The sequence below is a fragment of the Halichoerus grypus genome, chromosome 6, assembly GCF_964656455.1.
Source record: "Halichoerus grypus chromosome 6, mHalGry1.hap1.1, whole genome shotgun sequence".
Lineage (NCBI taxonomy): Eukaryota > Metazoa > Chordata > Mammalia > Carnivora > Phocidae > Halichoerus > Halichoerus grypus.
In genome coordinates, this window is record NC_135717.1 from 164,581,058 (window position 1) to 164,594,711 (window position 13,654).

Consider the following 13,654-nt stretch of genomic DNA (forward strand, 5'->3'; position numbering starts at 1 on the left):
CAGCTCGTTCTCAGGTTCTCTGGTGAAACTTCTGGGCTCTGCAGCAGTTCTTGACAACCGTTGGGTTACAGGGAGTCTTGTTTCTGGCTTCTTCTGGAGTGCAGTTATGATTTTTTTCCTTGTGTTTGGAACACTTGGTGCCTAATTTGTAATCTAAGTAGATGACATCTTTTAACATCAATTTTACTGCTTTAAGTGCTGGTCAAGTACTTGTTTTCAAAGATAGTCTCTTATTATTTGAAGAACATTTTGCTTTTAAGATTTAAAATACACAGAATTCAGGATTTATTTGTCTTACAAGAGAAAGGCCAAACACAAATGTCTTATCATACAACTATAGAAACATGCTATAGTGACAAATGAAAATCTGAATCACAACACAGGAATAAAACACTATTAGTATATGCAGACAATATTTAGGAATATTGCCAATGTCTTCCTGCTTTTTTTAAACAGTCTGTTTTGCATATAAGGAAATGGCTTGGAATGTTCTATGCTGCAAGAATATTTTGAGTCCTACGTAAATGTGAAAATATTTTTTTGCTACACATATAGTCTTTATTTCCATCACAGTGAAGAAAATTCAGTCAATAATAGGATTTTCTAGAGGCCATGCCACCTTTAGTAGCTCAATGTATATAGGCAAAGGATTGGGGCCTTGACATTTCTTTCTGTGGTATTTTGGGATATCTGAGCTATAGGACAGCTTTTTAAAAAATGTGCCCACTAGATGCAGTGTGGCTTTAGTTGGGTCTGGGCTGAAGAATTACCTGAAGCTTTGGTGGGTCCAAGTACACCCTTCTCTCTCTCTACACCTCTCTGTGGCTGGCTGTGGTGGTAGGCTGTGTGTGTGTGTGGTGTGTGTGTGTGTGTGTACCACACCTCTGGCTGGCTGTGGTGTTAGGCTGTGTGTGTGTGTGTACCACACCTCTCTCTGGCTGTGGTGTTAGGCTGTGTGTGTGTGTTTGTGGTGTGTGTGTGTTTTGTGTGTATGACACCTCTGTGGCTGGCTGTGGTGTGAGGCTGTGTGTGTGTTGTGTGTGTACCACACCTCTCTGTGGCTGGCTGTGGTGTGAGGCTGTGTGTGTTTGTGTGTGTTGTGTGTACCACACCTCTCTCTGGCTGTCTGTGGTGTCAGGCTGCAGTGTGTGTGTGTGTTTGTGGGGTGTGTGTGTTTTGTGTGTACGACACCTCTGGCTGGCTGTGGTGTGAGGCTGTGTGTGTGTTGTGTGTGTACCACACCTCTCTGTGGCTGGCTGTGGTGTCAGGCTGCAGTGTGTGTGTGTGTGTCTGGAGGACATCGTGATGACCAGAAGCACCAAATACTATAAAACAACGAGTTTGCAGAACGCGGTCATTTTTGAAGGGTCCTCGAGCGGCCCGCGGAGGGTGCTGGTGTCCCAGGGACGCAGGGGCTCCTCTCCCTCCGACACCCCATCGGACTTCCCGGCCAGTGTGACAGATCTCTTAGTTGAGGATGTTGGCGGTGTGCCATACGCCTAAATTTGTCCTCAAACAGTGGTTTTTTCTAAATTCTTAAACCAGCCTCAAAGCTTTTCCTCTAGAATAGCTAAATTTATAGTTAGAAGCTTGTAAAATCCTACATTCTTTTCACTCGGCTGAAACCACGGAGGCCCTACGTATTGCTGGTGGGTCATGGGAGTGAGATGATGGTTTGGCAGCGGCAAACGCACTGCGTGACTTTGTGACATCACTTTGCTCATATTGGGACGGAGGCGAGATGGTAGCGTGACCGGAAGCGTTTCGGTAACTTCAGTTCTTCAGTGGCTCGGAGCCTTCGTGACTTTCTGTGGCCCCGTATTTTGCCCTACCGTTAATTTTACTAACAGGAGCTCGTGCTTTCTCTCCCCTTTCTCTCTCTCTCTTTTTAAAATGAGTTTTATTTTACTTTTTTTAAAGATTTTATTTATCCATTTGAGAGACCAAGACAGAGCACAAGCAGGTGGAGGGGCAGAGGGGGAGGGAGAAGCAGGCTCCCCGCTGAGCAGGGAGCCCGATGCGGGACTCGATCCCAGGACCCTGGGATCATGACCTGAGCTGAAGGCAGACACTTCACCGACTGAGGCACCCAGGAGCCCCCCCACCCCACTCCTTCTCTTTATAAATGGAAGATACGGTTTGGCATGGCTGGACATCAAATCATGGGAGGTACCCTTTTCTTCCGATATGAGGTTTTGTGATTCCGTCTGTAAAATGGTTGAATTTTGACCTCTCACTCTTGCTTGGCGCTCCAATTCTGAGATCGCTGCTTCGCCTCAGATCTCAGTAATTCTTAGTCTGACGGAGCCGGACTCTCCTCCCTTTGCTCCCTGTGCTCGGGCCGGCGCCAAGACTTGCCTTTCTCCTTCCCTGGGCGGTGGCTGCCAGGTGCTAACTTGCTTCTGCCCTAGACTCAAAGGAAGACCACAGATAGCAGATACTGACACTATGAGAGTTTGCAAATGGGAATCACAAGTGGGACCAATCGGAACACAAACGATGGAAGGCAAAGGGGCATTTAAAGGATTCACACATACGCATTGTAGAAGTAACGTTTTGTTTTTGATTGGTTTTCCCTTAAAGGAATGACTCCCTGATTGCAGAAATCACATCCTGGCCATTCCCCTCTTCCTCTGGCCGGTCGAGAGAGCCCTGAACCCAGCATCTAAGAGTCCCGGTCTCATCTATTTTGGCTGCGTATTTTGTCTGCGGAAACAGAGGGAGCCTCTGTGCCCTTTCTGCATTGTGTTTGGTTAATGGACCGATCTGACTTGCTTGTTGCCCAAACTTCCAATTCGTCTCCAACCAAACCCCAAATGCTGCTTTCCCTTAGAGTCCAAATACTAGACTGAACCTCTGAATTTTACCAGTGACTGCGTGGGAGTTGGGGACAGCTTTTGACACTTGTCAGTACAGTTAGTAATCAGCCGGCATGCTCTCCAGGATAAAGAAAAACGTGCTATGAAAGTGCACTTGGGCCCTGAACTAGTCCCCCATCTGATTCAGTCACTGCTTGCATCCGCCCGCCTGACTTAACCGGCTTCAGTTCGGACTCCGACCTGTGTGCTTTCACCGGTGCCAAACACATAAAGCAGAACGAGCCACGGACCTGTTCCGCGAAGCCGAGTAAAGCACGAGCTGTCTGCTCCCTGGCGCGGGGAGGGCCAGGTTCCAAAGGGACACGGAGCACCTGCGGGACATCTTCAGCTGGGGCCCGGCCGTCTGTGGGGCTCTGCGGGGCTCTGGTGTGCGGCGCGTGGTCCTGCTCTCTGCTCTGCGCGCCACAGCCTCTTCTGCCTGGTCCTGACGCTGGCACCTCGTCCCCCTGGCTCCCGGCCCTGGTGGCCCTGTGGCCACCTGTCCCCCCTGGCCACGTGTCCCACGGGGGATGCCTCCTGGCGCCCTGAATCTGCTCCCATTCCCTTTCAGACTCCGATTCTGTTCCTGGGCAAGTGACTTCCTTGCATTGAGACTCTTTTAAAGACAGGCTTTTCCTCCAGTCTTCACACTTTGTGTACATTTTACTAGTTTCCTAGTTTCCTAAAACGTCCTGAACACCTGTGCGCCAAGCAATGTGCCCTGTGCTTGACTCACGTAGCTCATCCACGAGCTACCCGCACCAGCTCGCTTTCCCCGCGAGCTCCTTGCCCGGCAAACTCCAAAGGGAACGTCAGGAGGCCGCTCCAGGGATTCGCTCCGGTATTTGTTGCCATGGGAGTGAAGGCCCGTCCTCCCTGCCTCCTCAGCGGGCATGAGCATTCGGAGGGAGTGCAGTAATGATGAGGAGAACACAGGGGTAACGGAAGAGAGAGGATATGTGTATTCAGTGTCCCTGGAAAGCTGACTTTACACCTAGCTCAGCTACGGTACCAGCTTACCATGGCGACAGGGGAAGACCGGGGTATTCTCTCGTGCTGGTGGCGTGTCCCCCGAGGCGACACCCTCCAATCCCCATTCACTGTGCCCCACCTTAGCACAAACCACATGGCTCTTCACCGTGTTTCAGCCTCACCAAGTCAGCCTGGAAGGAAAATGCTAGCCTTTCTTTGGGTCGAAGTTGTGTTGAAACAAAGCAAAAAACAATAAACAACCCTTCAGAACCTCTGCAGAGTGACTCCCTTCCTCGCTTCTTTTTTGTCCTTTCCCATTCAAAAATGTCACAGCTATGGAAGGTGAAATGTTTGGAAGGAGCATGTGCTACCCATGTGAGAAAACAGTGCATTCTGGGGATCCGTGCTCTCTGCAAGACCACTCGAGGTCTCGACGCTCGTATGCAGACCAGTGGGAACATTCTTGCAATGTGCTGGTTACTGTGTTACGTCACAGATCACGTGTGCGTGGTTCTAGAAATCAGGATGCCTGGCCTGACGAAGGAAGTCTGTGCTCCTGTAGCTGGAGTATCTGGGAGATGGAGCTTGGATGTGAGATGTTTTAGGACGGATTATAGGGAAGTGGGAACATTTCAGCCACACAGTTTGTGAAGCCACTAGTTTTGCTCAGCAAAGGAGCGGGTCCCTGGCTGGAAAGCGTCCGCACCAGTACTGTTCTCGCAGCGTGGCCTTCCCTCCCCGCCCAGCGCAGGGCTGCTGGTCTGACTTCAATATGCGCGCAGAATACTCGGGGAGACCGACCAACCTACAGGTCTGGGCCTTACGACCAGAAATCCGGACTCCTTTGGTCTGAAATGAAGCTAGCTGTGCCCACACTTTGAGAAACTTTGTCGGGCCTGTGACCACTCTGTTGTGTGTTTTGGGTTGCATTTTATTACTGAGAACCAAGTGAGATTGACTTTTTCTGATCCTAATCTCCCATGCAGAAGGGATGATTGCCTTGAGTGTTTTCTGTGTTCCTGATCTCCCCAAACACGTGGGCTTCGTGGTGTTACACCCTGTCCTAGGAGCTTTCTCTCCTCTACTTAGAATGGCTGCAAGGGGAGAGCGTGGTGGCTATGTTCTAACGTCCTGGGCTCGAAACGAGCCCAGGAGGCTGGTTCTGGCACCTACAATGTTTCTAGCACCGGGTGCGTGCTGACTCGGGGCAGCCCTGCACCCTGTCTGATCACGGGAGGCAGTCTGATGGAGGGAGCGGGCTTTGGAAAGGGAGTCGGGACATTTGCCAGCTCTGCAGGGAACTTGTTTCGTCTAATAAGTTTGTAAGGTTAAGCAAGGTGAAAGCTCATTTCTTTACCGCAGGAAGCCTGAGGACCTTGGACATGTAATGTGCACTACCAACCTCAAAACAAGAAATAGAAACAGTGTTTCCTAAACATGTTTGACCATGGGAACCTTTTATAACTGAGTAACCTACCCCTGCCTTGCTGGAGCAGTCCGTGGCATGCCAGCCTCGAAGTCCCTGTCATGGCCCTTTCTCAGCCCGTGCCTCGAGCTCTCTCTGGCTCCTCCTCTGTCCTGGAGGAGGGGACAGCCTTCCTGGTGGGAATTCAGAGTTCCTTGTGGGGTGACACAGAATGGCTGGAGGAGCCCTAACCTGACTCCCTCTTTGGGAAGTTGAGGGCATCCTCCTCCTCTGGGAGCTAGTGATGATTCGTCAAAGAACCCGTGGTCTGCCCGTGGCCGTCCAATCCGGGCGTGAGCAGCATTTCAGGACATCCCCTCCATTTCTGTTGTGTTCTGGAAGGCCCCACTTGTCACGCAGGATCTGATTTCTTTCCACGGTTCTTAGGATCCCACCGGTGGCCACATGGGATGGGGCTTAGCCTGTCTGGCCTGGGGGGCGATCTCGAGCCTGGATGGAGCTAGCATGGGTAGGTAGTAGGTGCCCCTGGCTGGGCTTTTCTCCTTCTGTTTGCAAAACACTGTCGAAAGGTTATTGCCTCCAACGTTGTTGAGGTCCCAGTGCCTGCACCTGATGGAGGGGAGGCTCGGGGCCTTCACGCGAAGGCAAGCAAAACACTAACAAGAAATGTGAAAACTAGCCACACACAGACATTTCACTTGGTTATCTGAGGCAGGGGAGCAAGCATCTGGGTGGGCAGGGAGATGTGATGCCTTTAGGGCCTGAACTGAGGAACCCGGAGGCTGTCAAAGGCCCACCACTGAGTTGGATGACGCTGGAATGTCATGGTGAAGGGAGGGGGAGCACGTATAGATAGATACTCAGTTCCTGGGTCAAAGGCATTTAGAGAGTATATTCTCAGGCCCTCCATTCTGTTCCCATCGGGAACCAAGGCTGAGAAGGAAGATGAGGCAGGAGAAGGGAGAGTGGAATGGAGCACCCCCTGCTCCAGCCCGGGCCAGGTTAGTCGGAAAACAGGCTGGCAAAGGACTTCCTCAGGTTGCGGATGGTTTCGGCCTTGGCCTCGTCTTCACTTGGGGTCCCGCGCTGGGAGGTGTCGGAGGTGCTGAGGCTGTTCGTCAGGGACTGGGATTTGCTGAAACAGAAAGGCAAGGGGGGTTGGGGGCGACAGGGCCCGGGACACAGTCGAGGGGGCTTGCCTGGAAGCCGGCAGGGCGAGCCCAGTCATCACGAGGATGTGATGACCGGAAACCAGGCATCCCAACGCTTACGTGATGCGAAATGCATCACACGCAGTCTTTCACCTGCACGGTGGTTATCGGTGTCCTCCATTTTTAGGTGCAGAAACTGGGGCTCACACCAAGTAACGGGAGTGCCCACCAGGCCGGGCTGCTCAGAGGGCAGGTGTTACCGGCCGGCCGCTGGCCCAGTCTCCCGCCTCCAGGTCACCTGTGAAGTCTGTCTCAGCCTCGGGCTGTGGCACCTCCTCCTGCCCTTCCTGGCACTAGTCTGGGAGTCAGGAGGCCCGCGTTCCGGACCCCGCTCTGCTGTCGCCCCCTCTGGCCTCGGCAAGTGCGTCACGGCTTAGGGCCTCCTTCACCTCACCGGTAAAAGGGCGGGCCGGTCCAGCTCAGCCCTGGGCCTCTTCTCTCCCACTCGGGGCTTCAATCCCCACCTTTTCCCTGAAGCCTTTACTACCGATTCCGACCCGCCTTGGGATCCTCAGGGCGCCCGCTGTTTGAGCCGGCCTAGCGCTAGGTGACAGGGCCGTGGAGATGAATCCCCTTGCTCTCAGGGGCTCGCACTCTGGTGGAGGTGACAGACACAGGAAGAGATGCTGTCAAAAGGCCACAAGTGTAAGAAAGCCCCACACAGTCTTGTCATCACCATAAAACCCAAATCCTCTCCCAAACGGGGACCATCTTGTACCCCTTGCTTATTCCGCACGGGCCTTATCCAGGACTAGGTGCAGATTGGGGATCTGATAAACACCTGCTGACTTGAACTGAACCACATAATACTTCAAAGCAGTAAATCAGGAGATTTAAGTGTTTCTAGCTGGATTACTATAGGGTCAGTACTTACTATCCAAAATTCCAAAGCCCTCTCCTGACCTGGGATGAGCTGGGCTGCACCTCTTCACATGGGAGAGGTTGTCTCAGATACACCTATAAATTGCCAGTAGCATTCTAAGCGCTAACTGTGCATAAACTCATTTTAATCCTCATAAGAAGCCTGTGGGGTAAGTCCTCCTGTCCCCACTTCGCATGTGAGGAAGTAGAAGCACAGAGAGGTTGAGTCATGTTTCTGAGGTCATCCAGCTTTTAAGTGGGAGAGCTGGGATTGGAAACCAGGTGGTCTGACTCTGGAGTCTGGGCTTTCACCCACAGCACCATATTGCCCGGAGGACCTCTTGCTAATACCTATCAAATTCACAATGCCTTTCCCCTTGGATCCAACAACACCCTTGCTGGCATCTTCTCTACAGCTGATCCTGCACACGTGAGAAAGAGTGTGTGTGCAAGGTTATTCACGGCAGCCTTCTCTGCGTGAGCAAACCACATTTCTGTTTGTGGCGGATGAGTTAGATTATAGTACAGCTATACAGTGGAATACAATACAGCTGTATAAGTGAAATAAGTCAAGCAGAGAAAGACAGTCATCATATGGTTTCGCTTATTTGTGCAACATAAGGAATAGCATGGAGGACATTAGGAGAAGGAAGGGAAAAATGAAGGGGGGAAATCAGAGAACCATGAGAGACTATGGACTATGGGAAACAAACTGAGGGTTCTAGAGGGGAGGGGGGTGGTAGGATGGGTTAGCCTGGTGATGGGTATTAAAGAGGGCACGTACTGCATGGAGCACTGGGTGTTATACGCAAACAATGAATCATGGAACACCACATCAAAAACTAATGATGTAATGTATGATGACTAACATAATAAAATTTTAAAAAGGAATATAATACAGCTGTGAAAAGGAGAAAATTTCAGTGAACTGATGGAAGAACTTCAGGACTTATCGTTAAATGTAAAAAGCAAGGAGAATGGGGTGGATAGTAAGTACTACCATTTGTAAAAAGTGGGGGGAGGGAACCAACATATATTTTTGTATTTGTGCAAGGAAACACTGGAGGACCGCACAAGGAACTAACAAGAGCGGTCACCTCTGGGGAGCAGGGGGGCAGGAAGGCACTGGACAGGAATGAGGCAGGAGGAAGGTTTTTTACTGTGTACCTTTGGTATTGTTAATATCTTTTAGATCTCTGAGCCATGTGAATGGATCACCATTCAAACACATTGTGGTTAGCCCGATCCAGGGACTGGATGCCTTGTGCTCAATCCTAGCTCTTCCGCTCACCAACAGTGGGAACTCTGGCAAGTTATTCATCTCCTCCTCATTTGTAAAATGCAGATAATAATAGTTACTAACTCCTAAGCTTGTGAGAATTGAAGAAAACCCCCAACTAGGTGAAGTGCTTGGCACATGGTAAGTGGACACGGGATGCTAGGAGTGAGACTATGCTTATCGATATTAGTGCTTGGCATTGCAGGAAGGGAGGGGCTTTCCCAAGAAAACACATCTGGGACCTCTCTGACCTCAAACCGAGAGATGGGCTTGAGAGGAAAGGGGACGAGTATGTGTATCGTGATGGGTCATTTACAAACATGGCATGACGGCCACAGTTCCTACCATGCCTGGGGTCTAGCCTTTCGCAGTGTGGCTTTGCAGGTCCTCCTACCAAGGGTCTCTTTGGCCATGTGAGTTGCTTTGACCAAAAGCATGTGGTGGGATGAAATGACCTTGTGTGCCTTCAAAGCTGGGCCTCAAGAGGCCTTGAAGCTTCTACCTGTGCTCTTTGGGGATGGAATTCTACCACGTGAGGAGGCGGGGCCCAGCCTGAAGGAGGTTGTGGCCCATGAAAGAGAGAGGCCTAGCTGACAGCAGATGTGTATGTAAGGGCCTCTTGGACCATCCAGCCCCAGTGAAGATGCCAGATGACTGCAGCCATATCACGATCCCAGCAGAGTAGGGCTGTTAGATTTAGTAATAAAAATACAGGCTACCCAGTTAAATCTGAATTTCAGATGAAAAATAAATACTTTTTTAGTGTAAGTATAGCCCATGCAATATTTGAGGATATACTTATACTCAAAATTATTCATCACATGTCTGAAATGCAAATCCACCTGGCCATCCTGTATCTTATCTGGCAACTCTACAGGAGAGACCAGCCGAAGAATCTCCCAGGTGAGTCAAACTCAGCATAAATTGCTGAATCAAAAAATTTTGAACGAAAAAAATGGCTGTTTTCTTAAGCTACTGTTTCAGGGAGGTTTGTTATGCAGCAAGAGATAATTGGTGTGTGTGTATCTGGAGGATGGTGGTGGGATCTACCCTATACTCTTGACCTCCTGAGCCCTGCCGGTCATCCAAGTTCCATCCTCTAGGCCTCCTACCCATTTAAAATCTGGGTGAGGCCCTTTGTCTCCGAGTCCCCGTCCTGAGTCAGCCCAGCTCTGCCCCAGCCCAACTCCACCCTTGACCCTGCCCAACCCCAGAGCACTTACTTGAGATGAGGGTGGGGCGGTGCGGGCTTCTTGGACTCTTCCCCCTGTTGGGAGGCGCTCCGGCCTTGAACGGGGGGCCGGGGCTGGGAGGTGAGGGGGGCGCCTGGCTTGGAGGCCTGGTTTGGAGAACTGCCACTGGATGCCCGGGACAGCTGCGGAGAGCCTGGTGATCTCTGCGGTTGCGGAGATCCAGATGAGGGGCTCAGGGGCTGCTGGCCCTGGGGGGAGAGCCTCTGCTGGGACGGGCTTCCAGATCGCGCCGGCTGCTGAGTCGGAGTTTGGCGAGGGCCCCCTAGAGGGGGAAAAGTGATGACGTTCAAGTTTTTCTTAAGATAAACATGGCTGTGCACAAATATTGCTTCAAGGATGTTCATTACAGTGTTTTTTATAACAGTGAAAAGCTGAAAACAATATAAATGCCCAATTGCGGAACTGATCGGAAACATTAAGATACATCCATATAATGGAATATGCTGTGGCCATCATATATGATATGGCAGCATCATAGTAAATGACAGCATATTGTTGACAATATGTGCTAAATATATACTGCTGAACAAAAAGGCAGCTTACAAAATAGCACGTACAGGTTTATTCCATTTTAGCACATACGTATGTAGCTATGTAAAACATAAAGACTGGAAAGTTGTCCCCTCAAACCAGCGTGTCTCTAATTTTAATGTGCACACGGATCACTGGGGGATCTTGTCAAAATAAAGATTCTGAAACAGGAGGTACGGGAGGGAGAGTGTGGTGACCCGAACTGTGTCCCACCCCCCCCTTCATATGTAGAAGTCCTCACCCTCAAGGTGACTGCATTTGGAGATAGGGCCCTAAAGGAACTCATTATTGTTAAATGATGTCATGAGGGTGAGGCCCTAATCCAATAGGACTGGAGTCCTTAGGAGAGAGAGAGAGAGAGACCCCAGGGGCCACACAGGGGAAAGGCCACATGAAGACACAGTGAGAAGGTGATGTCCACAAGCCATGGGGAGAAATTTCAGTCCTGTTGGCACCTTGACCTTGGACTTCCAGCCTCCAGGACAGAGAGAGGATAAATGTCTTTTGTCGAAGCTACTCCGTCTATGGTATTTTGTTATGGCGGCCCACACAGACTCCTACCAGGGGGATCTGGGGTTCTGCATCTCTAACAAGCTCCCAGGTGATCCTTCTGCTCTCCACGCTTTGAGTAACGAGCCACGGCTCATGATTACTAAAGTGGTGGGGTTAATTCTCTTCCTTTGGCTCACTGATGTTTTCCACACCGAAGATGTATTCCTTTTGAAACAATGGATTATCCCTTACTTTTCAATAGCTTTTTACACTTTTCTAAGAACTTTCAAAGGCATATATGTCATTTGATCTAGAGAGGGGCTGGTAGGGAAGATGTCATCCTTCTCATCACGGAGAGGTGCACACTGAGCCTCCCCAAGGTCTCCCAACTAGAAGGCGTAGCCGCAGGAAGCTCCCGGGGTCTTGGCTTCTCCCTCTCACTGCACAGAGCATGTGGGCCTTCACCAACAAGCAAAGGGGCATCATAAACTTGGGGACATTTTAGCCGCCCAGAAATGACTGAGTGGAACTCCAAGGCCCCAGGCAAGCAAGGTGCTCTCTCCTCATCCTCGAAGCCCGAGTGTCGGGGCTGCTGACTGTGAATTGCATTTTGCCCAAACAGATGGGGGCCTGCGGCACAGTTGTCCTCGCCTGGCTTTGTTGAGATCACTTCAGACAGGTGAGGAGACTGGGAGTTCAAAGGGGCTGGGGCCCGTCTCCGGGGCCCTTTCCTAACGCGGCTGCCGCTCATCTGCCCTCCCCGGGTCTTACTGAGCACACTACACCCCCAGCCTAGGGCTGGGCAGCCTGGCCTCGCGCTGCGGGTTAGGCATGATCCCCACAAATGTCCCCATTTTTCCAAAGAAGCTGAGTCCCAGATATACTGCGACTTGCTCGAGCTGTCACTTTTAATAAGGGGGAGAGCCAACATTCAAACCTACATCTCTTTGACTCAAAAGCTCTGTTTCGTTTTCTCTTTTTTCCTTAAAAAACAAACAAACAAAAAACAAACCCCCGAAACGATGCCATGCAGGGCTGCCCTGAGTCCTCACATCTTTGTGCAAATGAAGAAAAGGTGCTCTCCTCCCGGGGTGGCCGCCCTGAGCCAGGTGCAAGAGGAGCTGGGCCGAGGCTTCAGCTGACCTTTGCCCTCCGACGTCATCCCAGCCGGGACCTTTGCAGAGGGCACGACCTGCATGTCTGGCAGCACCAGGAGCCCCAGGTCTTAACTCCAGTCTCGCGTTAACTTGCTCTGTGGCCACGAGTGAGTAAGTCACTTTTCTCGGGGTTTCTGGACTCTTGTCTGTAAAATGAGGCCCTCGGAGCAGACCCTCCACATCCCTCCCAGTGTGGACGTTCTTGGGAGCCCGGGCAGCACTTCCGACGCTGGACTGAATGGCAGCCAAGATTTAGCAAGTGATTGCACGTGGCCTTGATTTGCTGTGCACCGCCCTCGTCGCTGTCTGTCCCGGTGGCTCGGAGGGCCCAGTGATCTCCAACCCAAACGCCGAAATAAATGAAGCAGGCAAGTGTCCAAAAAATCATGGCAGCCCAAGCAGACTGCTACTTTAAATTAAAAAAAAATTTTCCCTTGAGATAAAAACATAGTTCGGAGAACTCTTTCTCTAAAGAGGTGCAAGCTAAAGGAAGTAAGGATCGACACTACATTGCTGTGAAGGTGACAATAGGGAGGAGCGGGGCCTGAGGCAAACGGTGGAGTCCTGCTGTCCTAGGGAGCCGCTGGGACTGTCAGGGAACACTTGCTGAGGAGGAACCCGAGCCCCTGGCTTCCAGAGCTTCTGCTCTATCCAGAGAACTTGAAATCGAGGTATTTGTGCCAAAGCTCCTGATTTCTAAATGCTGGCTTCCTCTTGTGTGTCTTAAACCCACTTCCGGTCAAAGAAAACCTCTGTTCTCTACTTTTATCTCAAGTCTTCCCATCTCCTCCCCTACCCCGGGGCCAATAATATCTTGGAAAAATCTGGATCCTCATTCATTCATTTATTTATTAACAATTTGTCAAATCCCTTAGACACCTGGGCTTCCTCAAGAGACGCTCATTTCTTTCAGTGTCTTGGCAAAGCAAACAATTTAGTATTTTTAATTTCAGCACATACAAAAACCCATTAACTTATATATAGAAAGTATTTGCCTAAGCACCAGGATTGGTGCTAAAAAATTATGAGGTTCGTAAAAAGAAAACTTCACTTTTTACGGTGAGTTGAAACAAACAAGTTAATAATGTGATCCTGTTATTTTGGGAACTCAATGAAAGCATTGTTTTTTAATTAACCTTGTTATTTTTAATCTGAATGTTAATTCAACGAGCATTTGCTTTAATTATCTTAATTGGTTTTAAATTAATTGTTTTTCAACTCACTAAAAAGTGTGTTTAGCCCCGTGTCCCTTAAAATAATATCTCTTTATCAAGCATGTCTGTACTCTGGGCCGGAGAGGAAACCAGAATACAGTAGCTCTCTGTTTTAAAAAGTGCTCGGTTCAAATGTGTTTTAAAAAAGTAAGTCCTGGGGCAGAGCGGGAAAGGAGAGGGCAGGGCAGGGCAGAGACACAGCCAGGAGCCCGGCAGGGGGATGAATAAATCATTTTTGAACATTTATAATGATAGAATTACCTCTAGGCAGGAGGGTAGTAGGGCTGCTTTATTTCTAAGGATGGTTAACGGTAATGATCATTAAGAACAACATGGATATTTTAATTGTTAATAAGACACATGTTATTGTGTGTAAGTTTTTAACAGTGGAAGTTATATA

The 13,654-nt window shown here is 50.0% G+C and overlaps 1 protein-coding gene across 2 annotated transcripts in view; it reads right to left on the reverse strand.

The window, feature by feature from the left end:
* Positions 1–6,133: 6,133 nt before the first annotated feature.
* SYN3 (synapsin III) overlaps positions 6,134–13,654 on the reverse strand; it is a 444,404-nt gene continuing 436,883 nt past the window's right edge. For both annotated transcript variants that reach the window (XM_036093503.2, XM_036093504.2), the window contains exons 13-14: positions 9,831–10,122; positions 6,134–6,391 (exon numbers count right to left, since the gene is read on the reverse strand). In XM_036093503.2, the coding sequence (XP_035949396.1) occupies positions 6,259–6,391; positions 9,831–10,122 (425 nt within the window). In that variant the 3' untranslated portion in view covers positions 6,134–6,258. The remainder of the gene's footprint in view (positions 6,392–9,830; positions 10,123–13,654) is intronic.